Genomic DNA, 25,994 nt, shown 5'->3' on the forward strand with positions numbered 1-25,994 from the left:
TGTCAAATGCTGCAGACAAGTTGAAAGTGAGGACTGTTCTTTCTACTCAAAGCAGAGAGAAGATCCTTAAGTACACCCATAAGGGCACATTGAGTACTTTGAGGATGGTGATATGCAGACTGTACATAGCTGAAAAGTCTTATTGGAATTCAACTGAGAAACAGATGAGGAGAGAACAATATTTTCTAAGATTTGTACATGAATGAGAGGTTCCAAACTTTGTAGTAGTTCTTTGAATTGCTGGAATCAAGTATCAGTTTGTTCATAAAAACCTTTCCAATAGCAGTTTGGAAAAATGGTCAGAATTCTCCAGATGAGAGAGACATATTGATATCATTAGTTAGTGAAGGCAGTATTGAATCTAATCACTCAATCATCTGTGATGTCGAAATTGGATCTAGTTCACAAGACTTTGGGGTGGTCTTGTTTATAATTGTACGTACCAAATTCATAGAGACAGGTTAAAAAGCTTTTAATATTGCCGTGTATATTCTGTATTATGACTGAATTACAATGTCTTTTTAACATTAAGTGGTTAGTGTTAGGACTGGTCAGACTGGTGTCATGATAATGTGAATGGGTTGGACATCATGCTACATGTCTGTGGCATGATGCCCCAGTGCTAGATATCACTATAAACTGCCACAATTAAGACATCGTAGCAATATGACTGAAAATATTTTAAAGCATTGTTAAAAATACAAATCACACATCACACATTACGTATAAGACTTGGCGGCAAACGTGTAATAATATTACGGTTATTAATGGGGAGGAAGGCACGCTGCCTATAGGAGGGTGTATGTGTATTTTGATTGAGTCAGTATTCTCAAAGAAACATTTTTTTTTCAAAAGGAGAAATTGGTTTCTTCTTTGAATCCTTTACCCAATCATAGTTCTTTAGAGAATAGGTAAGAGATGGAGGGAGGTACATCCCGTTACCTCAGCGCTACCCTGCCCACATCAAAGAGCCAGAGGAGGAAATTTGCTATATGTGGTATCGAGGCATATGTTCGTTTGGGATCATCTGGCTGAAACTTTCCCATTGACTTCATATATTTTTAGAGTGGTGAGCCATCATGTCTGAGCAAAAATGTCCACTTTGACTGGTTACGAAATTTGTTTACGTCTGATTGTATGTTTGAGAAGTTCCAGACATGCATGTTAGAAGCTCCGGGCAAGGAACAAACAACTGCCACTGTGGTTGTTTAAGTAGGCGATCGAATACCTGAATTTCCCGACTGGTTTCTGATGCAGGATTGATGAGGTTGTTGATATACTACTCCTCCCATAGGCAACATGCTAATCCAATTGTTTTCTGTGTAACCTTTGGAATCAGAGGTGTTGGATGATAAGTGTATGCGTTCAGATGGTCCAATTCAGCGATATGGCATCGACTTCCCAAGCGTTTGGGTCCAGGAAGGGAGGGAAATGGGATGGGATTGAGGCATTCCCTATTATAACAAAGAGGCCCACCAATGGTCGGTTCCATCTGATACAGATCTGAATGAGAGCACAGGGATGAAGAGACTGTTTCATGAAAACTGGTCGATCATTACTTCGATGAGTCCACGGATATGACGAACATGTATGTGGAATTGTTGATGACAACACCACTTACAACATTCTCACACCATGTCGCAAAGGTTTGAGGACTAGACTATTCCTTGTTGGAGATAAATCACCACTGTAGGATTGAGTTCCTTCTTGTCGTTAAATGTATGTCTTATATCATGACGCCAAGGTCTGGGGACTGGTGATAAATCACCATTGTGCAGTTAAAACAATATCAGTGCAATAAAAGGCAACCTAGGAACATGATGTATGTTGTCACGTTGAGAAATTCCATGCAGAAAAGATTTCTTTGAAAGTAAGGTGCTACCATTGGTCGTTTCAATGCCATATCCTGAGGAAGACAAAATATAGTGCCTGTGTATAGAACAGCATACCTAGATGAACAAATCATTGACATGCAACTAGGTCCGATTATTCCATGAAGTAAAACTACTTGGATTGGTTGAACTTTGATAGGATGGCTTTCAGAGGTCATGTACCATGAGGTGTACTAGGATCCTTTTTGATTTTCCATGCTATCCCTTTATCGACACTGTGGTTTCTGAAGTCGGTGAGAGGTATGTCTCCTTGATGGCTTCTTTGTGTACTTCATCCATCGGGACATTGAGAGGATAAAGGCTGTGCTTGTATATTAGTCCGACAGGTGAGTGCAGGCAGAGGGCACCGAGTTTCCTCCACCCGTTGAACTAGTGGCTGTGGTTACGTCTTTGGCCAAAGTGTGCTGAGCACCTCCGCTCAGCACTCGGGTCATACATGAGATTGACTCCCATGCATACCCCGTCGTATTCTGATTGGAAGAAGATTAGCTATGTTCCAACAGTTGGAAGAAGGCCAGAGAGAACGAAACTCTAACAGCGAAGTAGCGGCTATGATATTGCTTACTAACGGCCAAGTATCAACAAAGGTCACCCAATCCATATGTATGGCGTGTGGCTATTTCATCCACAAAGCTGCAAGATCACTGCAAACTGATGCGTGTCCGAATGAAAGACTGGTGGGTGTGCAATTGATAGAATCTCCGACGAGCTGATGATAAAGGTGGGCCAAAACGTCTGTAACTAACCCAGAGTGTGAACGTAACTGAAGTAGCAATCTTCCATTTGTCGCAAGATCAACAGATGCTGGAGCGCTTGGGTTTGCTGTTAATGGAGTCTGAAGACAATACTTCAAATGGTGGGAAATGTCCTCAGTGGAGGCATGGAAAGCTGAATTGTAACGTTCCCTCAGAAAAGACATAATAGATGCCAGTATTGGCAGAGTAAGCAACATCATATTGGTTGTATGTGGTGAGGCTATGGTCCCATGTAACGCTTGAGACTTAACTGGTGAAGAATGACAGGGTCTGTTGCTCACTAAACTCATATTACGACCTGAATTAGGAAGTTTGACTTTGAGACATTCGCTGTGGAAATAAGCTCTCCTCATGGCAGAGTGCAGGGAGCTTGTGAAGCGACACCTGTTGAGATGTGAGGATCTACTTGTGGCATCATGCCGAATGAGTGGCTTGAGGTGGTATGAGTAAGACTGGTTCCTGCACAAGTCTGTAAAAGTCATGTCAGACTTACGGAAAGATGGGCTATGAATGCTTAAGCCAGTAAAATTGATGTTTGGCCATCATGATCTCTAGTATAAGGTTTAAAAGAATTAAAAATGAATGGGCTTTGGACTAAATGAATAACACAAAAACAATGTGTATGTTTGACGAGACTTGAGTATTGTATGTTGAGATGAAGGCACAAAAACAGTAAGTAAAACAATCTCTGCAATACCCTACTCTCGCACACACGGTAAATTTTATATATATGTATCTAATGATATGACGGTGATTGAGATGATGAGGACACAGTGCTGAAATTCCAATGATAATGATGACATCGGTTCATATACCCAGTATACTATATAAAATGGAAACAGAACAAAATATCAATGTTCTGACCCACGCCGGGTGCACTCTGGTTCAACTTCATGCTTTGAACAAAAAACCTTATAAAATATCACAGTTCCAATTTGGTTGAACTTCCCAGATTCATACGGGCTCAACCTCACCCTCCACCAGTTTTGTCTGGCTCAACTACTATCCCTCCAATTTGAGTTTGACGCCTCACACCAATTTCCGTCTGGCGCAACAACACTTTCTGCCAGTTTCAGTCTGGTGCAACAACACGTCCATTCAGTTTCATTCTGGTTCACCACACCTCCCCCAGTTTCAGCCATATGGCTGTAGTTTTGTGGTTCCAAACCGTGACAAGATCCAAACGATGATGTACTGCTTGTAGTAAAACCTTTCTATTTATACTATAAAAAACAAGACTGTAATAAAACAAGCTACTCTAGTTAATGCTGTACGCATCAGCAAAAATCAAATATACATTGTCATCGTTTAATGCAAAACCGAATTATTTTATTGCCTTATTCCATGACATATGGCTTAGACCAGTCGCAATGTAAATAGGATATCAGTTTGAGGAGGATATCATTAGGGTCATCCATTGGGATGGGTTATGGGATATTTGATCCATGCAACCTGTCCATATGTCTATTGAATGAGAGTGAACTTGGCCGTTTGTTATCTCTGACCCATGATGTTCTATGGGAAGAATCAAGTTGGACCTCCAGGATGCAAAATAGAGTTCCAAAAGTGATAAGACATGTGATGGTTACATGGGTACCGGATATGTATCTGAGCGTGTCTATCTCCAGCGCTTCGTTGCTAAAGGTTAACTTGAATTATATTCCCTTTTTCCATAAAGATCACACCGAGGAAACTTAAATCAGCATACAGATTTGAGACATTTTTGGTCTGAACTGCATTCTCTTTGCACTTTGCCCATAGTTCTAATTTGCAAGACAAAATAGACCAAAGTGTATCAAAATGTAGCCTTTCACCTGTCTTAGAACGTAATGTTCATGTGGAGCTAAATCATTAAAAGGGTGACCCTTTCTACAAATGATAATCCATTATAGCTAAAGAATGAAGAAAGTTGAGTAATATTTTGCAGGGTTCACCTTAGATTGTTCCCATGGTCATTGGTTTTATATATTATTAGAAATCTGTAAGATCTACATGATTATGTTTTAATTTAAGTACAGTATCGATATATATTTCTTCCACTTCAGGAATTATATTCTACATTGACATATAATGTACACTTTAAGCTTTCAATGGGTCAGTTGTTCCTACCCTGGTGAACACACATCAAATTTGTTAATGCCGCCATGATCTATACATAGGTCGATTTGTTTATTTAGGAGTAATCAGCTTTTTTATTCAGCTATATTCAGTGATAATGCAGTTGCCTCACATTGATTTCTCTAGAGTATCAATAAATGGACTTTTCCATGATGTTATCTATACACAGTTCGTATTATTTGTTGGCTTTTGTTAATGATTTATGTTATGTATACTTATATTTTTCACTTGACCTTGTTCAAAATCAAGTTCATGTTTTGACTGACCAGTAAAACATCTGTTTTGTAAACAACATAATACATGGGTTAAATTTTCCGTATGATTGTGGATTAGCTATTAAGGTCATTATTAATGATAAACATATTTATAGTCTGGATCACGACACAAAAGAGAGTCTCTGGGTCTGGTCCATGCACCTATTTTCAGACTGCAGCAATATACGAGTTCCATTCAAATGTGTATAGTGAAATTGAAGAAGTACATCATGGTAGTCTATACCATGTGCATGTAGGCTCGAAGAAATATATATCTGAGGTTTGGGACATATGTGCATGCTCAGACTGAAACATTCACGTCTGATCTCCAGATCATGCCTGTGGTCAGATTGAAGAATTGTGTGTCTGACGTATGGACCATATTTATAGGTCTGATTCGAGAAGTACATATTAGTGGTTCAGACCATATGTGTATGGAAACATTGAAGAAATAGATGACTGTCATCCAAACTATAATTGTGTGGGGGATTGAAAGGCTACACATCTAAAATCTGGACCATGTCGGTATCGTTCAAATGCTGCTATAGTTAGTTACACATAAACTTGTAGAAAGAAAAGCACACATGCTGTGAAGTACTTTGATGAAGTTATAGCCGACTGAAATGGTCCCTCATCTGGAATACATGTTGCATGGTCCATAACCTGAATGCAAACATAATACTAGAAGTGTATGTTACATGGTCCTTCTTCTGAATGCAAGCATGGTACTAGAAATATATTTCACATTGTCCATCATTTGCATTAGAAGTGTATGCTACATGGTCACTCATCTGAAATGAATGCAAGAATGATACCAGCATTTTAGTTTGCATTGTGCATCATTTCAATGTATTCATGCTACGAGATATGTAATTTAAACCATTCATCTGAGATGAAAGTAAGGATAGTACTAGAGGACTTGCAATCTTTTCAGTGCTCCATCATTTCAATGGAAGCATGGTATTAGTAGTGTGTATGTTACTTGGTCCATCATCTGAAATAAATGCAATAACGATTACAGTGTGGTATATACATGGTCGACAATTTGAATGCATATATGGTACTAGATGTATAGTTTAATTTATCTCCAGTTTAAAATCAATGTAATGATGGTATTGCTAAAGCTAACATCATTTTGTTTTATGCACAGGAGATAGAAAACCAGAAGTCATGGGAAGTAGCGAAAGAATAGAACCTGGTACTCCAGTGACATCAACACCGTTGGAACAGGTACAATGCAGACAGTACACCACCCACTATAATCAGTAAATGTAAACAGTTAAAAGCTGATTTATACAATGCTAGCATAACACAGTCCACTCCAGTAAGTGTTGGATATCTTATTCATACAACACAGATTGTACACCACCCACTAGTCAGAAGATATAGGTGGTCCGAATCTGATTCATGAAATGCAGAACAGTACACCACCCACTATAATCAGTAAATGTAAACAGTTAAAAGCTAATTTATACAATGCTAGCATAACACAATCCACTACAGTAAGTGTTGGATGTCTTATTCATACAACACAGATTGTACACCACCCACTAGTTAGAAGATATAGGTGGTCTGAATCTGATTCATACAATGCAGAACAGTACACCACTCGCTACAGTCAGTATATGTAATTTCAGCTATTTCGTGAAGATGCGGATGTCATGAATCCATACAAAATGTTACTCATATGATGCTTAAAACATCAGGGTGGTGCATGTTATTTTTAATAAATAAACGAAAATTATTCAAACTTTAAAAGTATTTCTACTTTTCCTATGTACATCTGGGATGGTTTCGTTATCAATAGTGCGAGTTCTGTAGCACTCATGTGGAAAATAGACTAATTATACTCACATCCCTTTACATGGTGCCATTGTTGCTAGCATTAAAAACAAAACAAAAAAAAAACTAAATAATAAAATGACTGCCTCTGCAAGTGCTCTTACCAAATCAGACCAAGTAAATAGGTAGAGACCTAGCATTGACATCTTTCACATTGACACAAAAAAATAAATGCACCATTTAGTTCTGATAAAATTATGTAAAGTACAAAACCATTATGAAGCAAACAGCATGTTAAAATGTATTACCAAATATTTTAACTGCAAATTATTCTTACAATGGCGTCTTTCAATCCAAGGGAGATAATTAAGTGCCAGAGTTTGCTTCATGCATTCAGGAATTATAAAACTTAAATCTGTACTGTGTCATTGATGCTACATGTAATTTCCAAAGTACATTTCCTACTTCATCTCATGAAACAAGAATAGAATTTGTAACCCTTGATAATGCTAAACAAATGTTCGTATATTATGTGTTGATTAAAACAAAGAAATAAAGCTATAGTTAGTCACATTTGTTTTCAGCCATTTGAGGAATACACGTAATTTTTTCCAGACCCCTTATTTATGTTCATAAATTTGAAAACACTGTGGGACCTTCACTACAACTGTATTGTATGTGTATATAAGCTTACATCAGCGCAATATATCCATGCTTACGTTATAGATAACACTGAGAGATTAAAAAACCATATTTGAACTGAGATAATAATAAGGTGCAGACAACAATAATAATAACTAGACAACCTTATATTACCAGCAATTATATAAAGTTAAATATTAGACCCTTACTGAAAAAAAATTTTTGCAGGTGGCAAATGCAACTTAACACTTCATATCAGTGATCTCTATGTCTGGATTGCTAAACTGCAACGAAAGAAAGGATATATTGTTATTGCAATATTTACTTATTGTTTTCTTTCCTCACCTTATCAAATCAGTAAATCATACTTGGTAATAATTATTTGCTATACTTTTACTATTGTATGTACCTTTATGATTATTGCTATTAAGATCATGAATGCAAATTAGGACATGTTTACAGTCCTATACAAAAGTCAGTCTCTCCATTGGCCTGTACAATCGCCTTAATAACAAATGGAAAAGGCACAAATACAAATACAATGAAAATTTCTCATACACTGTTTCCTGAAGCTCATGCATACTTCATGTTTCTTCCCAATGTAATTGACTCTTTCTCTCTCTCTCTCAGACACACACACTCACATAGAAACACACAGCAGCAGGGGTATCCACCCCAGAATCAACGTGCTGCGATACCCCTTGGGCAAACAAAATACAAGTAATGGTTTTAAACCGAGCTCGTTTGGATATTTTTAATGGTCCATTTTTAGAATCGAGGCCTTTAAAACGAAATGTTGATTTCTTAATTGCCAAAATCTGATTCAGGTATGATTAATTTGGTATGTAAGCCTTGTTGGCAGATTCCGCTGTGGTTGAACTGGTGTCAAACAATAAACCTGGCCTGGGTAGGTAAAAATAACCCATAGATACCTGGTGCTGTCTAGGGTGCTTCAGATTGTAATTGATCCACAAACAAGTGCTCAACCAATGAGTTTATCAAAACAAATACGATATCATTTGCTGGATTGTGAAATCTGATTTAATGAAACTCTGTGGGTTTTGAGCATAAGGAAGAAAGTTGTTAAACTTTTTTACGTCCATGTCAATGGGACAACAGGTATGATGAATATTTTGCAGTGCATTTGTATCAACGCCATTGAAGATAACCAAACAGTTAATTTTATATCTAATCAGTTTGGGGATCTGAGTGTACTGCTGTGTAATGTATATGACATTTATGTTTTTACGTCTACCTCGTACAAATATTCTGGCTGGATTTGTTTGTTTATCAAGCATGGCATTGTCGTAAACAGTGATATTATTAATACTATCATCAAGATTTTTGACCGATGGTACATCGTTGATGTCATTGATACATTTGAAAACCTGTATTGGATGACTAGGGGTCATTCCCAACTTCATTGAATTCATTGAGGACATCATAAAATTGCTTGTCATCTGCAGATGGTGCTAATGAATAAAGTTCATCCAGTTTGAGCAATCTTATTATCAGGTTGAGCAACAACTGAGCATTTTATGGGTGCTTCATCTTGTGTCGCTCAAAAGTCAGTCACATTCATGTTGTAGGAATATGTATTATACATTATCATGAGTGTATATTGTGCTTGATGCATGGTAGTCACGGATACTAATACCTTAAGAGCATCAACGAAAAAAGGCAAGTGTATAAAATGCGGCATGAAAATATATGTTTGTGAGCCTTCTTGGTGGTGATATTGCTGCGGTGTTCAGGGGATTACTAGGAACTCCTTGGGCTAAGTAACCAGGTGAAAAACATCTTCCAGGATATAATTACTGTGGTCCTGGAACCCGATTTCATATCAGACTTGACGGAAAAAAATCCACCAAAACTAGGTGGATGTCCAGTAAATGTGATTGATGAAGCATGCCATGCTCATGAAGTCCCATATGAAAATAAGGATCTGCAAAGACGTCATATCGCTGATATGAAGTTGATGCACATGGTGAAGTCAATCAATTTAAAAGCATGTGAGAATCTCTAGCCAACTCTTTGATAAGATCAGCGATGAATGGTAAACGAGCAATGGGGGCGAGCAATCAATTTTCCAGTAACTATAATAATGGAGTTGATTTATTAAGGTTCAAGTGGACACGGAAAGGATACAGCAGCGATTCTGAAACTCGTGGTTTAAACAGGTGTCACACGTGGTGTTGCCGCAGATTGGTGATCCCAACAGGCGATATGGCAAATGTATGTAGTGCCACCTATAATGCTTCAGCATTAACGGTTTGATGCCAGCACTCCCAACAAAGTTCATCTGGAAGATATCTTGTTCTTTCCACTTGACACGCTCATTGGCACATCACGTAAATGTCGTTCATGCACATACAAACACTCATTTACGGTCATCGACGTTGCAAGCTATCAAGAATGCATTTATTCGTGTCGACCTTTACGGTGGTCACAGTTGCTATAGGTTGTTCCCGAAAAATAAATTATTGGTGCAGTATCATCACTGTTGCAAAACCCTCACAATACAAAGCACCATATATTTTAATCAGGCAATTATTGAACGATGTAATTGAACACTTACGGAACGAATGTTTGGACGTCAGTACTTCCATGAATTACTAAGCAAGGACAGACGTTGTGAATGGGTTGTGAGACTACCATGTGTGATAGCTGAGTTAGAGAGCCAGTCATGCATGAAATTGCTATGAAACCATTGATGCAGTCAAGAAGAAACACATCCAAATTAAGCGGCGCGACTTGCCGGTGAGTCTTTCACAGAGACCAGTGCTGGGCAGCAATGTGGCAGTCAGGTTTTATATAAACATGGTGAACTTAAAGATGGCAAATCCAGAGCAACTGATCCCATTTGCAGTGTAAACACACATACAATTTCAAGCATGGCAGGCCTACAATCTATAAACTAGATTCAGTGGATCCTCAATGTGGATTTGTCTGTGAACAGTTACAAGCAACGGACACTAGCTCCTCGACATCGATTGCGTTCAAAACTTGTCAGCGCGACATTTTTGCGTGTGGCTCAAACTACTATCGATTATGTCAACCGTAAAATTGTTGTGGGTCATTAGGACAATATTGCCAAAGCATTATTGTGTTACAACAAGCACAGTGATTATTTTGTCTCTGCTTCAGCGTCATGATGAATTCAACATTAGGATCAAACTCGCATTTGTTTTGTTTTTGTCATCTCGCTGATAGCCAACTAATTTTTGTATGGTGCCGTTGACTAAAGTCCCGTAAATTGGCACATGGGGATTGGCATGAAGGGGATTCCAGTGCTGGATCCTTGTGCAACTTGAGGTTGATTATCAATCATCCTGTGCAGCTCAGACATTTATGGAACCCTGGATACAACCAAATACACTATATTTGAACATTAGACAAGATCATTGACAATCCAAGTAGTGGAATCTGAGATTGTTAGCCCCTGTGACGAATGAACTGTTATTGTATATCCTACAGCCTGTTCAACAACCTCAATAAGAACATTAACCTTATCGTTAAAAACGAGCTTTTGATGTATCACTGTGCCTGGAATATAAACGAGAATATTACGTTGACGGGTATCCGCTGACCGATAAAACAGTGAAACTGGCAACTCAGGAGAGCTTTCCTTATGAAACGCAAATAATCCAGGTTGATGTGAATCGCATCTATTAGATCATTAGGGTGCCGTAAGTTTAAAAAATGATTGATCACCATTTCTGGAATACAATGCTCATTATCTCAAATTAAATTCTATCTGGTTTAAGTCTAATTAGTTCTTTTACATTTCTCAATCATTATTCACTGGATTAGTGATTCCTCAGCATTTCCTCATAAATAGCCAGTTGTGCGGTGAGTCTCCTGTAAATGGAGGAGATTGTACTTAATCGCTGCATATGATAATAACCCTTGATTTCGTTGACAGCCAATCCAGAACCATTTTTAACATTTCGTTGGTCACAGTACATATTTCGTCCCAAATGATGATTTTAGGATTACATTTCTTATGCATTCTCTCTGGAATCCAATCATCACCTTGTCATGGAAAGAAGCTGCTGTAAGTGCAAGACTTAGCACACCTCTGTTTCAGCTCCCTGGCAAGGCGGTATGTTGCGGTTTGCACTATGATATCTGAATTTCAAAATAATTCTAACGCATGCGTACCTTTACCAGAACCACCAGGACCATTAAGTTAAACCCCTTTTTGTTGTGAAATTGGATTATGGACCGATGGTAACAATGACGATTCTGATAATTTATTGTTGCATTAGTAAATACCAAGAGGTTTATGATCTGCATATTCAGAATAATTAAGTATTTTCTCATTTTTGTATTATTCGATGACCCCATGGTGCAGAATAGGTGTTGTGGGTGTGTAACCTCGAAAGATTTTTTAAAAGATCTATTTTTGATTCACTTATATAAAATGGCGACTCCACCAACTTCATTTGAAATCGGTTAATCATCGATAATACGTTTATTGATGCATATGCAAGCATCAAAGAATTCGAGTGAGTAAATTGTGCTGAATCACCGTCCTAGTAGCTAATGATAGTGCCGATTGTGTTTTCATTTGGTAGGTTTACATGCTTCCAGGTGGCTAAAACACCTTATTGCTGCTTTATATGGGATTATAAAATCAAGCTGTGCTCGGTCCATAATTAGCCTTATACAGAGCGGCATTGTAATTAGGTGGGGCACCATGGGTAAATTTGCCAATAATTTTGTAACACATATCTTTTACATCACTACTTGCTGGGTTTGGCAGCCAGGTTTGTTTTGTGGCCTATATAAAATTATTTAATCACTCACTGTCAACGATGTCATTATCCCTGCATTATGCATATATATCATTAGCTCTGTTGGAGCCTAACTACGACCAGACAAAACAACAACCAGATGAATATTGGCTGCAAACTCAAATTATTCAATCTCGGCAAATGCAGTTAGATTCATTGCTGGCAGCGGACCGTTTATCACAACTCAGGTCATTTCATACCTTGAGTGTCCAAACCATGAGAAATGCGGCGCATTCACCGGCTTCAAGAAAATCTGAGGTATAACAAGCCACTATATCAACAGAAATAGCATCATCTGGATTGTACTTTCTGTTTCAAAGGATGCTGTGTCCTAATTCAATATATGAGTGTTGAACATTTTCAAATAAAGTCCCTTTGCTTCGGGCTCCAATATTTTTGTTTGGTGACACAAGCAACCACCGACGAGATTGGAATACAGTTTATAACCAACTCATCTATGCCGATTCGTAATGATGTATTTTAGCTCTACCTGTTTCATCTGCGTATGACGAGATCTTTTGCGATTAAGTTTGCTCTATGGTAGCACAAATTGATCACCACCCACCCACCCATCCGATTCCGGAAACAGCCATACTGAGACAGGATCGTTTTTACTAATACTGTACTATTTTGTTGTCTTTGTTGTGGTCGACTATCACTATAGGAGTGCCTTTACTAATATATTTGCCAGACTTTTACAAAACCTCATCGGTTATTTTTTACTACTATAAACAAACTATAATCGCTTCTCCAGCTCGGCGACATCTTCTGTTTTGCTCCATTCTCTCCAACATACTCTGCCCATTTGTCTATGTTCCATGCATGCAGCCCTGTCAGTCCATTTCCTCGTGGCTCGTTTATAAACTGTTCTGTGACCGGCTTACCCACACATTTTCTGATAGAAACAAATAATTGTAAATGACATGGCAGACGTATTTTTTATCGGTTTCTCTGTCAAAATCAAACCTGGCCATGGCTGATTTAATCACAGATAATATTGAAAACTCTTCTTTCTTGGTATTTAACAATTTAATCTGATTTCGCTAATTTTTATTGGGCAATTTGTTACTTAGGAAGTGTTAGTCTCTGTTCCAGTGAGATTATAATACTGCTGTTCTGTTAAAATCCAACTACCAATTGTATAACTAAGGCAAGTTTTTCTCTATTTGACCATTATCACGAAATATTATATAATAATGTCACAAGCAAAACATAGTTGAAAGTGGCTTATGATGGGGTCAACGACCCGCTGTGGAAGTCCTTGTTGTAATGAGTATTGTGGATTTCATTTAGCAGATGTCCTGCGAGGACGGTTAGAGCCAAAACCATGCATCAAATGCGGAATGAGTGTGAGGCGAACCTCTGAATGTTATATTTCTTGTGGGTGGAGAAAATATAGAACGCTAAAACGATACTATGATAAACGATTTTGGGGGTCACAATTAAAGACACTAATGATTATCTAAGGTTTCCTACCAAATCCAAGATTAGAAACCATTACTATTTATAAAATTATTTTATGTGCATTTTCATGAATTCACAAGACAGTTAGATGTTACACAAGCGAAAATAACAATGGCAGGTACTGGCAAATTAAAAGAATGCACAGTCAGTTTGCTATGTAAATTTACAAATGAAAGAAAAAAATCAATATATGCTGCTGAAAATATATGATATTCATTGAAATATAGTACATAGTGTAACAGTTGATATAATCAATTAAAAACTATAGAAACTGTGTTAAAAAAAACCCAATAAGATTTCAGTATATATAAGATAATATATCAAATTTTTGATAACAAAAACCAATGTTGCATCCTTCAAGTGCTGATTTATAAATAACATGGAATTCCCAGGATGTATTTTAATTCATTGATCTACTGGAATGCTTAAAACCTCGTGACACGTGTTATTTTTTAGCAACGTAGTATATTTAGTTATGTTAAGACACACATAGAGACACTTAACCACACCATAATTTTAATTATTTTCATTAAAGCTATTGTTAAGTGAATATTTATCAAAACGATAAACTGTATTCCTAGTTTTAACCACGTGTGGATGAGTGAAGTTAGTTAATCTACGTAGCAGGATTTGCCTTATGTCGTGAGGTTTCAATGTAATTTGACTACCGGGTATGCAGTTTGTTTTAAAATAACAAATTCCATCAACAAGAATTATGTGTGCACGATAACATTTTAGTATATATAACTGATTGTCTACATGGCTGAACAGATGACATAACACCAGCAGTTCTGGGAGAAAATAAATGATCAGTCTTACCTGACCTTGCCAAGCAATGTACTCATGATGCAACAGGTGTGCTTAAATGCTGGAATGAGAAAACTGTTATGAAAACATTATTAAGCATAAGAGCAGACAAAACATTCCTTGACTTATTTTAATTTAGTACTATGACTTGCAAAGACTTTGAACTTGCGGAATATTGGTTCTGGACATAATTTTATGAAGCTGATTTGTGAAATGTATCCGACTTGCTTTAAAACTGTCTCTACATCATTTAATCAGAAGACATACGACCAGCCAATGTGGGTATGTGAGAATGCTTGCCAGTGGGTTCTCGTGGGTCGGTGGTTCTTCCCGACGTTTTCCCGGGTTCTTCTCCACCATTAATACTGGCAGCCATGCATAGCCTATCGTGTGCTGAAAAATGGCGTTAAAGCCCACAACAACAAGAACAAACACACAACCAATATTATAAATGGTAATGAGACAGTCCACCAGATGCATGATATTTTAAAGGAGCACCACTGCATAAAATGATTCCAGGAAAGTAAAAAAAGTGTTAAATAACTTCTTGCCCGCTAAAAGGTTAGTGTTGTATAAAAAGGTGGCGTAGTTCTGAAATATATGTTTTTCAACGAGCCTCAAAGTATACAGGTTGGCGCAGTCGAGACTTTGTTTAACGATTGCTGGTCATGGCCACCAAAGGTTGCCAAGCTGAACCTTTTTTTGGGTTCTAATCACGTAGTGGACATGTAAGGGGGGGGAATAGCCAGGCCTGGAAAAGCTGATGTTGAATAGCGCGGGTAATTGGAATGATCATTGATAATGGCTTGACCAAGGCAAATTCACTTGAGCAACCCTCTGAACCTTGCTGGTATGTCATTTGGAACCTAGGGTTTGGCAGGGAGCGGTTTGTCCATGCACACATTATTGCAATGAACAATGAACAAGTGAAAAATAGGAAGAAGCACCATAGAACTCGCAAAAATAACCAATAAGATAAAAGCCTCATGAAGGATACCTCAAGAAGGTGTCCCATGGAACGGCGAACCTCGTGAAGGAATCGTGATCATCGTGCTAAATCAAAATACGGAGGAACTATTCATACTGGATCCGGAAGATAAAGAAGTAACTCTCATGGCGTATTGGTGGTGTCTGGAATTAATCTGAAAACACCTAAATTGATTAATTAATACCAGATATGGTAAGAATGAATTCCACACAATCTTACATATATAATTATTAAGCATGTGCGTGTAATGCATCGCTGGAAAATGTCATCCACGAGCATGTGACAAAACAACGGAAAAAATACCGCAGTCGCATCATCTTCATCGACCATGTTGCATGTGCATTGTCCGCGTTAAGTGCTGAAACAACATCGTTAATCGGTATGTTATCTTTGACATATGTGATGTCGCCAGTGATAGGAATTGGTGTTGCTGTTGTTATTGGTGCTGCTGGTAGCCTTAATATTATCGCGAAGTGATTACCTGCATGCCCCGGTAAGAAATTACATGAGCACACGGACATAGTGTAAGCGGCAATGCATGCATTTATTAATATATCATTCACAACGTCAATGGGGTTAAACGACGATGATATATCAGACAGTGAATTTGCTGAAATTCGTGATGTTTATTATCTGTATCACAAGACCGTAAGTGGACCACAAAAATGATCCCCAGTGCATTGTTGGAAAGCCCCATTTAGACTCAGTAAAAATATAATAATGACTATAGAAATAACTACATGAATCAAACAAATTATTGGAAACAACGCTGTCGCCGACACACCAATACAGCACCCAATGGTCAGTTGCTTAAAATTTCACTGGTACAATTACGAGTTTCTTATAGCTGGCCAAATATCAGATCAAAATCATTTGGTGGATTATCCAGTGAGAATTCGCTAGTATTCTAGCATACAAATACAGATGACACCAAAGGAAATTAAATTGCCGACTGGTACGTCATTGGCATTCCTACAAGATAATATAAAATCGAGTAAATCATTGATGGACTTCAGCATAGAATACAATTTACAACAAGAAAAGAATGAAAGATAGCTATCATAGTACATGAGCCAATGATGAGCGCCACCATTGAAATATCAACACCATACCTCTTTTAGTCCCATTATGCTGTCGACATATACTCATCGTCAACAAAAACTGTGATGGGATGGTATTTGGTAGCACAAGCTTATCTTGGAACATCAGACCCATGACTAAATGATTATTTAGCAAGAATACATACTCCTGAATCTTCTTTAAATTACCAGATTCTTGATAAAACATCACTTCTGGAAGAACAAGTTCAGCTTTGATAGAATCATTGGAGAGACGATTTAAAATGCAGATTATTTATCTCAGTGAAGCAATGACCAACGTGATAGTGCGGAAATATGAAAAGAGTACAACCTTGTGACTCAGCGGTATTCTGGTGGTATTATTTTGTTATGACCATGCTGCTAATCCATGCCCCATCGTATTTACCACATTGATGAATGGAGTCTATGAATTACACTAGCGCCATTTATTTCTGATTGTTTGGTCGTACTTCTGCGAGCATTTTGTTAATTGATGTTTTAACGCTAACTAGATCTCGGTGTCTTAGATACATTCTAGTGAGATTAATGTCGGCAACCATTGGATTTCCAAAGAAGTCATAGGAGATCCGAAGAAGGCTCTGAAAGTCTATTTGAGTATTCAAGAACTTGTTTACGTGATCCCATTGAGCAGATTACAACATGGTTAATTTTTCACTTGTCGTTAACACAGTTCGTTATCGCGTTGTTGATATTGTCCACTTATTTTCTTGATGCAACATCATCATCTGATGTTGGTTCTCTTAGAAGAATAATTTTATGTTCATTTTTAGTTGTATAGCCAATTGTAGCAACACATTTGAGGAGGCGTGTGCTAATTTACAAAGAAATCACTGGCGAGTCTATCAGGTTCTGAAGGTTTCTTAGAAACACATGAACGTCTCCTTGTGAACATCATACTCAGACAGCAGCGTGTTTAATTTATCACTCGATGTCGTTAACGAGGTACATATAATGTCATTTACAAACGTCTTCATTGCAGCAGCATTGCATTTCGTTTTTGTTTGCTGCTGCTGCTATGTTTGAGCCTGATTCTTCCACCATAAGTAAATACCACAACGTTAACGGTGGTTGTACTTAAAAGCGCACAATATTGCTCACTTGATATTGCTCGTCTGTCCATGTTGACCCTGAAAAACATCAACCTCATTCCATTCAACCCCGGTTACACTCCTAAAATAAAAAGCCCATCTCGAGTCACATACACGGACAAATCATTGGGGCCCATAAGCGTAACAGGTCTTCCGTAAATATCTACCATTATAAATTATTAAACTGTTTAAAATGACTGCTAGTGTACTCCTGCATGACTTCATGAGAGGCACTGATGACCTTGGCACAGCACTACGTACAGCAATTACTTCTAAGCTGCATACAGGTGGATCTGTTAACGTCTGCATTGGTAATGTCTAATACCAAATTCGAGTGCTTCTCATTGCTAGTGGATTGTGTGCCTTCTGCCTTGGATCCTCCTATGATATATTTTAAAAATTATATCGGTGACACTAATTCATACGAAATATGCAAAATAAAAATAAACAAAATTATAAAGATCAACTGCAAATGCAACCCAGTGAGAACCTGGTCAAGGTTAATGATACCAGCTTCTGTGTGGTTTAGTTGTTCTGGTAGTAGATGATGCATGAAAAGTCCTCTAACTTTATGATGTTTAATCACTGAGCAGCGTCATATAAATACATATTGGACATGGGTAGATTCGGCTAACATTCCTGACAGAAGCAGACCAATCTGTCATCGGATTGACCGTACTGCATTCCTGGTAATCTTAGACCCTGTCCCTTTCTGTTTGAGGTCTTTATAACATGTTGCTTGTTTCAATGCCTTGCCAGCAGCTGTTATAACAGCATGGAGTGCAGTTGTTTTTGCAACAGCTGGAGCTGCAGCTGTTATCGGTGCTGCTATCGCTTTTAGAAGTGGACAGATACCACCAATCTTTACTGTATCAGTGCTTGCATTTACAGAAAGATGAAACTTCACACCAGGATTTGTTTTATTGATGTCAGTGACGTATCTGAGCCGACGTTCAGTCAACCATAGTTTGTTTGGGCCTTGCAATGCCTTTGTATTTAGTGATATTGTTGTTCCACAATTCTTTTTTGATGCCAATTGCATCTTTTTAATCCGACTAAGTTTCAGATTAGCATTGACGTTTGATATGACATTATAGTATGATTAATTATGTAATTACATATTTTCCACGGCTGCATCAACGACTCTCATTAATCCACCGACACCTTCGAGCAGTATTGTTTTGTCTGATTTATATAATAGCGATTGCTCTGTAATTAGCAATAGCAGCTGGTGATGTTACAAGAGGTCGACAGTGCATGTTAATGACTCATTGTCTGAACAAGTCCAGATGTTTCAGTGAGAATAGATTGAATATAAAGATGTAAATTCCCATTGAGATATCTGAAATCAGAATCAACATTGTAATCAAGTGATGATATGCATGTGCAACGTGATTGTTTTTAAAACTCAATGACACTTCTTTGGATGTTTCTTGTTGATCGTTTTTCTCTCAAAGAAAATTCACAGGTCCTGATCTTATCAAACACCATTGGGTTTCGCTGTTGTGGATCTACTCAGATGTTATCCTGTAATGCTATGGATATATGTTATGGAGCTGAAACTCCCTGCGCTGATTCTATCTTCCATGTGAATAACCCAGCAATGTTACTAAGAAGGCTGTCCATGGTGATCGTCAACCATGACAGTGTTGATTTTTCCACTGCTGTCCATCAAAGAAAGCAGTCGTTCTTCTTCAGTGAGTGATGGCGTCATCGTTGGCATGCGGAACTAAAGTTTTGTCAGTTTATCCTACTGTTCTGGGCAGTTTTACTGGTAGCGGTTTTTATTGTGCTAATTGTGTGAGTCTGTCCTTGAAGCTGATAATGTTTGCCAGCGGCATCACCAACAGCGCAAATAGCTTTATCACAAACAACATCAATGGATTTCATGCCTATTTGTTTTGCAATCGGGATTGCTTTGGGACTATCCTTCTGAATAAACCTTGAACAATATTACAAATACTATCTCAGTTGATACTGGTATTTACTGGCATTCATGAAGTTGTCACCCTGGCCATTTCAGGTCCACGTTCAGCATTGTGTTTAACCGTGTCTTTCTTGTCAATGATCTATTTGATCAATCGCTGTAGTAATCGACTTTAATTTCATTGATAAGTGCATGATAGATGTTAATGTCCATTAAGCCACGGATAAATAAATGCTGGCTGATAGCATCTGCTTTATTGATGAATTTGTCTTCCAACAATACAAATGTCTAGTCAGTCAACATTAATGAGGTTGTTGTTGGGACAAAGTTTATCTTGAATCACTGGCGATTCAGAGATCACATTTTGTTTTGAATGACCGTGATTTAAGTTACCATCATGGGTTAGCTGTTAATATGTTTGTTTTCTTCACTCTGCTGTAGTGCCCTAGAGGCATCTTTGCATTTTTCATTTCTTTGTTTCAGACCTAGTTGTTACAACTGATTTTCTTCTTTTTCTGCTTCTTCATTTTTACGAATCATCTCTTTCTGTTTTTCTTCCATTTATTTGTTTTACAATTAAAGCATGTTCCTTTATTTCCTGGTTAAAGATTTCAAAATCGTTAATATCTTCTCAGTTCTGATCTATTTAGTCTATTAGAAAAGCGATATACATCTTTAACCCGATTAGAGTTTTACTATTCTCAGTTTTTACATATTGATGTTTACCACCTTAACCAAAAGCAGCAATATTAAATACTGTGTCTTTATTCTTGACAGCGGCAATAACTTCCTCAATAAATTTATAGATTATTCTAGTTCTCTATTTTGGTGGTAACTGAAGTTGTTGCTGAAGTGGTTGAACTTCGGGTTGTTGTTGAATAGGTTTATTTCATGGTGAAACAGGTTGAAGAAGACCAGTAATATCCTTGGGTAATGTCGTAAGGGCTTGTTGTGTTGTCACAATTGTTGCAATAGTTTGTTTTGTTTGGTTCGACACGTTCATTATGGGGTGGGTACAGGACTCTGATTGTCATATCTGTTACAGGAACAAGTCCCTCCACCACCCATTTCATAGAGGGTTTGGTTTTCAAAAGGGTTGTTTCGCACCCCCTCCCCCGATGGTCAGTCTACCCTCCATCCCCGCTGCTCATTCACAAGCATGCATATACACATAAGACCAGACTTACAAACACATACTAGGAATAATATGTGTGTGCGTATATTTCTCTACTTACTCACATGAATCTAATTGTTGTGTGTTAGATAGAAAAAGATGTTAAACATTTCTGCTGTTATAAACTTTAAAGAAGAGTCACTAAGCATGTTCCACATGGAAGTTTAGGTAAAGAATTATATCAGAGTAATCCTCCATTGAAAAGATCAAAAAGTATATTAGTATCACTCTGGGTCAAGTTAGGTTCAATTAAAATATACTTTAACATTATCTGTAATTCACAGATAATTTGATGTAACAAATATTGTATATTAAATTTTTCTAAATCACATAACTGAAAAGATTATATCAAATATAAACATCTAAAAACCAAATACATTTCATACCCATAGTATAATATGCGATGTAGAAGAAAAACTTCAAACTACAAAATCCCACACATGATTAACCTTTTCTATCAGTGTCATGTGGGGACGAGTCTCTGAATTTCTTTAGAACCAGAATAGTTTCTTTAATTTAACCACAAGACATGTTGGTTTCAAATAATATAATAGATATGGTTAATTTTTGTTAAAAAGTCATACTGAGAAATAAATTTTATACAATAAATCTTAGATTCTGCTCACCTAGATGTATAGCAAGTTAGTAGATCTTGTTATATCATTCTTTCTTTTTTTAAACTCGGAAAGATTGAACAACTGTTAATATCACTTATATTTGTAGATGATCTCTTCTGTTGATGAAATAACTTCAAGCGTAACAGATCAAACTATACATGAAGAATGTCAACAACCTTTGCAGATAAGAACTTTACCGCCAGGAAAGAAATACCATGCCTTTTTCAGTTATTCTAGTTTTGACATACAGTGGGTAAAGCAAACTGTAGAGAGACTAGAAAAAGACCACGGGTTTGTTTGTTGTGAGTATGATCGAGACAATACTCCAGGAACACCATTATTGAAATTTGCTGAGGACAGCATCAGAAATGCCTACAAAACGGTTGTAGTCATGACCAGGGAAGCATTTCAGAGTGGTTTTGTTTTGCATGAAGTTCATATGGCCATTACACAAGGTTTTGATGAGAGGAGAAAATGTGTTGTCCCAGTTTTATTGGAGGACTGTGACGTTCCACGTCACATCAAGATCCTTAATTACGTTGATGCTCGAGATACCGAAAAGATCAACATCTGGTTGCCCAAGTTAGTGATGGAGCTGGAAACTTGAGGTGAGCAAGTAGTTTACTAGTTTCCCAATCAGAAACTTCTAATTAAGGGAGGAAAGGACACATGTTGTATGAAGAAGCTTGGTTGAGAATTGTGATGTCATTTAAAATTTCAGAATGATAATTTACTTTCATAGATACTTCTCTTATTCTTCTATACTGTGTTTAGAGTAGCATCAGATTATGGTGTACTTAACACTGTTACAGCCATATACTTGTTACAACATAGGAACTCTCCTGTGTGTAATATAACACTCATAACCATTTACTGTTTATATTTATTGTATGAATCAGATATGCATGGTGAGACTTTTTTCAAGAACAACAGTCTACCTCAAGTATTTATTTCAAAACTTAAACAGACCTGCAATACCCGGATGACTATATGTTGAAATACAAAATTGTAGTGTGAGATTGGTAGCAATGTCTTTGCAATGACTTAACATTTCTTATCTTAAACTGTATGTTGCGTGTCATCATATGGAGCTTTTCATTTTTTTTACTGCTCCAGTGGCCGAATGGTTAGAGTGTCCGCCTGGGATGTGGGAGTCGTTGGTTTGATCCCCGGCTGAGTCATACCAAAGACTTACAGAAATGGTACTAACAGCTGCCTCACTTGGCGCTCAGTATTAAGAGGTTAGTGTTAGTTAGGAGTGGTCGGCCTGGTGTCAGGATAATGTGACTGGGTGGGACATCATGCTACATGTCTGTGGCATGATGCCCCAGTGCAATACATCAGTATAAACTGCCACACTGCTTACATTGTAGCGATATGACTGAAAACGTGTTAGAGCTACATTCCGAATCCAAATAGGCCGCTCCAGTGGCCACTTGGTTAGAGCGTCCACCCCGGATGTGGGAGGTTGTGGGTTCGAACCCCGGCCGAGTCATACCAAAGACTTATAAACATGATACTAACAGCTGCCTCGCTAGGCGCTCAACATTAAGAGGTCAGTGTTAGGACTGGTAGGCTTGGTGTCAGGATAATGTGACTGGGTGGGACATCATGCTATATGTCTGTGGCATGATCCCCCAGTGCTAGACATCACTATGAACTGCCACACTGCAGACATCGTAGCAATATGACTGAAAAAATTGTTAATGCTACGTTAAAAAATCTAAATCACACACACACACACACACACACAAAACTCCGAATCACACATACACACACACATTTTCTTTTGATATGGGATGTTTTGTGTCATTATATGGACTTTATATCGTCTATTCTATATTGAAGCTAGCATGTCATTGTATGTAATTTTCCTTTTTTATTTCTATTGAATGCAGCATGTCCTTATATGGACTCTTATTCAAAGTATTGTTATCATGGTAATGTTTGTTCTGTATGACATATAAATGTTTCGTATATGTGATTCGTGTGACTTGATCAATTATGGTCATCTAAATTACAATATTTTATGGTTATACATATTCCTACAGGACAAAGAAGACTCTGACAGCAAGAAGACATGGAGAGGATAGAGACATCCAGCTCTGAGAAGGACCAATAAGAAGAATGTGAATACTGATATACACTGTACCTAAGAGATTTATCTAAAAACGAACATGAGCAGGAAAGTGAATGCTGTTACACTCATTACACAAGATTACATTAACAAAGTTTGTCTGTGTAATGCTCTGACAACTTTATGTTCTAATACTATAATACAAACTGTATTTTCCATTTCCACTCCAAATTCATGGCATGAAAATACTCCAAAGGTCAACCAAGGGAAACAACCGTCGTTGTGTAGATAGGAAAAATGGAATTCAAGGATTACTTGCAGGATATTGATGATGTGACCAGAAGTACCAATTACGATCGGAGAAGCATTCAGTGTAGGCCATCACATACCATGATGCCCTTCAGTGTCAGAAAAATGGAGTATAGAAAAACAAGTTTGAGGTAAAGTTTAGCAAATATCTCAGTGGTACTATGTATGTTTTATACAACTATATGGCCACTTTCAATAAGTGTCAATATTTCATTCCATTATCCTTCTTCAATGTATTACATTATCTTTTACGAGAAAACATGTGAAATATTGCCATGCTTCTTATTTTTTAAAAATGGTGAAGTTAGGGATTAAATATTTCACAAATATTCTGTGCAATATTGCCCATGCCTGTCGTTAATCCAGACCTCTAGAATAAGGGTTACCATGGCGTTTTACCAGAATGTGCATTGTGATGTTTGCTTGGTCTTAAATGGAAATTATGCTGCTTACACGTTCAATACAAATGCCACTCTGGCCATCTGGTACATTCACTACAGTTGCCACTCCGGCTATCTAGATAATCTTGTTATAGCTATTCATTATAAATGGATTGTTGCATGAAAAAACTGTCTTTGAAGTTTTGTTGGTCCTTAATGAGAATGTTTAGACATACAAAATGGGCACCACTGTGACTGTATTCAGAATCTCATTACTTCCAGATTATTGAGTATATCAGAATAAGACTGGTAGACTCGTTCTGATGTCAAGTTGGTTGTAAAAGAAAATGGTACCAATCTGGCTGATATGATATTTGGTTGGTCCAACTTGAAATGATGCACGTTAGACATCTAATATTACATACCCATTTATTATTATATGGCTGATCTAGCGTTTCCATCCGTGACTCCCTATCGCAATTCTAAACTTGGAGAAACGGACGTCCAGCCTGGAATTAATTTTTCAACTTGCATTATTTAAAAATGTCCATTTATAAATTATCTGGAAAGATTTATTTGCTATACTTTTTATATTATTCAAAAAGGTGAATCCACGTTTGCAATTTAATGAAATGCAGTTATATTTTGTGAAATGGCTTGTTTTGCTGCTGAGTAGTAAGTAGCTACGAGCAGCTGATGAGTATTGCTCTGTATCTGTTGCTGAAAAATTATGTAAAAAGGTTTACACATGTTGAATTTTGTGATCAATTTTCAAGTGGGATTTTCTTAATTCCTATAGTATTCATATACAGTCTTAACAGCATTTTACCCTTACCTATCTTTTAAAGGGGTCAGAATATTATTATGACTTTATGGTCTTAAACTAAGTAGTAGAAAAGAGTGAAAAGCATCAAGTGTTCTAAAAACACAACCAGTAATTTCTTTCCCTAGAATACTGAGTTAAAATTTCAACCAAAATTACTGTATTGCAAACAAAATATCAGATAGTCCAAAAGGTAATTAAGAATTCAAAAGTATTGAGTTTGAATGAATTCCAGTGGAGTTATGAGTACATTCTAATCTTGGATGCGTTATATAAGAATAACTAGAGATAGTGTTGATGTGCTGACAGGTTTGATGCGTCAAAATAATATAATACAAAATGGCCTTGAATGAATTATAATAATTTTAAAATAGTAATTTAGTGAAAACATCAATGAGTTTTCCAGTCCTATTCTGATATACTCATTCGAAATGTAATTCCTATGAATAATTTAAATTAATAAATCCTCTCAAATTATTACATAACACAATTACAATTTATTCCACCAAGACTGGTGATAAGGTAAGAAATTAGCGATTCTGATGTAAAAAATAAGACATAATTACAAAACCAGGATGAAGGTAATTTTTGCATAAAATCCATAAATACCATTTCTTCTGGAAACTACCATGGAGAACAGGCCACTTAAACAGGTCTACCTACAAGTGATATAATTATCTTAATATAAAATGTATGAGAACAGCAAAAAGATAGCTATGTAATGTGTTGTTTGCACACAAAAATATGTTTAGTCAGGTAGGCCCAAACTCCTATACTAAATTATGGACAAACATCAGTCACAGTACAAAATTAGATTTATTTAAAAATATATGAAGCAGCGCAGGAAAATAAAAATTGCATTAACTATTTTGCTGATGGAAAATTGTATTAATGAAATTCCTGTTAAATTATTTTCGCATTCCAGCACATTCTCTATATAGTTGGTTGGTTGTCAGGAGAGGTCACTGTTGTAACAATGAGTTCTTGGTAACAGATTT

The 25,994-nt window shown here is 37.1% G+C and overlaps 1 protein-coding gene across 2 annotated transcripts in view; it reads left to right on the forward strand.

The window, feature by feature from the left end:
* Positions 1-25,994, forward strand: part of LOC149784730 (uncharacterized) — a 384,805-nt gene that overhangs the window by 24,344 nt on the left and 334,467 nt on the right. For both annotated transcript variants that reach the window (XM_089932760.1, XM_089932759.1), the window contains exons 6-9: positions 6,170-6,249; positions 21,514-22,015; positions 22,524-22,648; positions 23,459-23,924. In XM_089932760.1, the coding sequence (XP_089788886.1) occupies positions 6,170-6,249; positions 21,514-22,014 (581 nt within the window). In that variant the 3' untranslated portion in view covers position 22,015; positions 22,524-22,648; positions 23,459-23,924. The remainder of the gene's footprint in view (positions 1-6,169; positions 6,250-21,513; positions 22,016-22,523; positions 22,649-23,458; positions 23,925-25,994) is intronic.

The sequence above is a fragment of the Sinohyriopsis cumingii genome, chromosome 14, assembly GCF_028554795.1.
Source record: "Sinohyriopsis cumingii isolate HCF-2022 chromosome 14, ASM2855479v2, whole genome shotgun sequence".
In the NCBI taxonomy this organism is placed as follows: Eukaryota; Metazoa; Mollusca; class Bivalvia; order Unionida; family Unionidae; genus Sinohyriopsis; species Sinohyriopsis cumingii.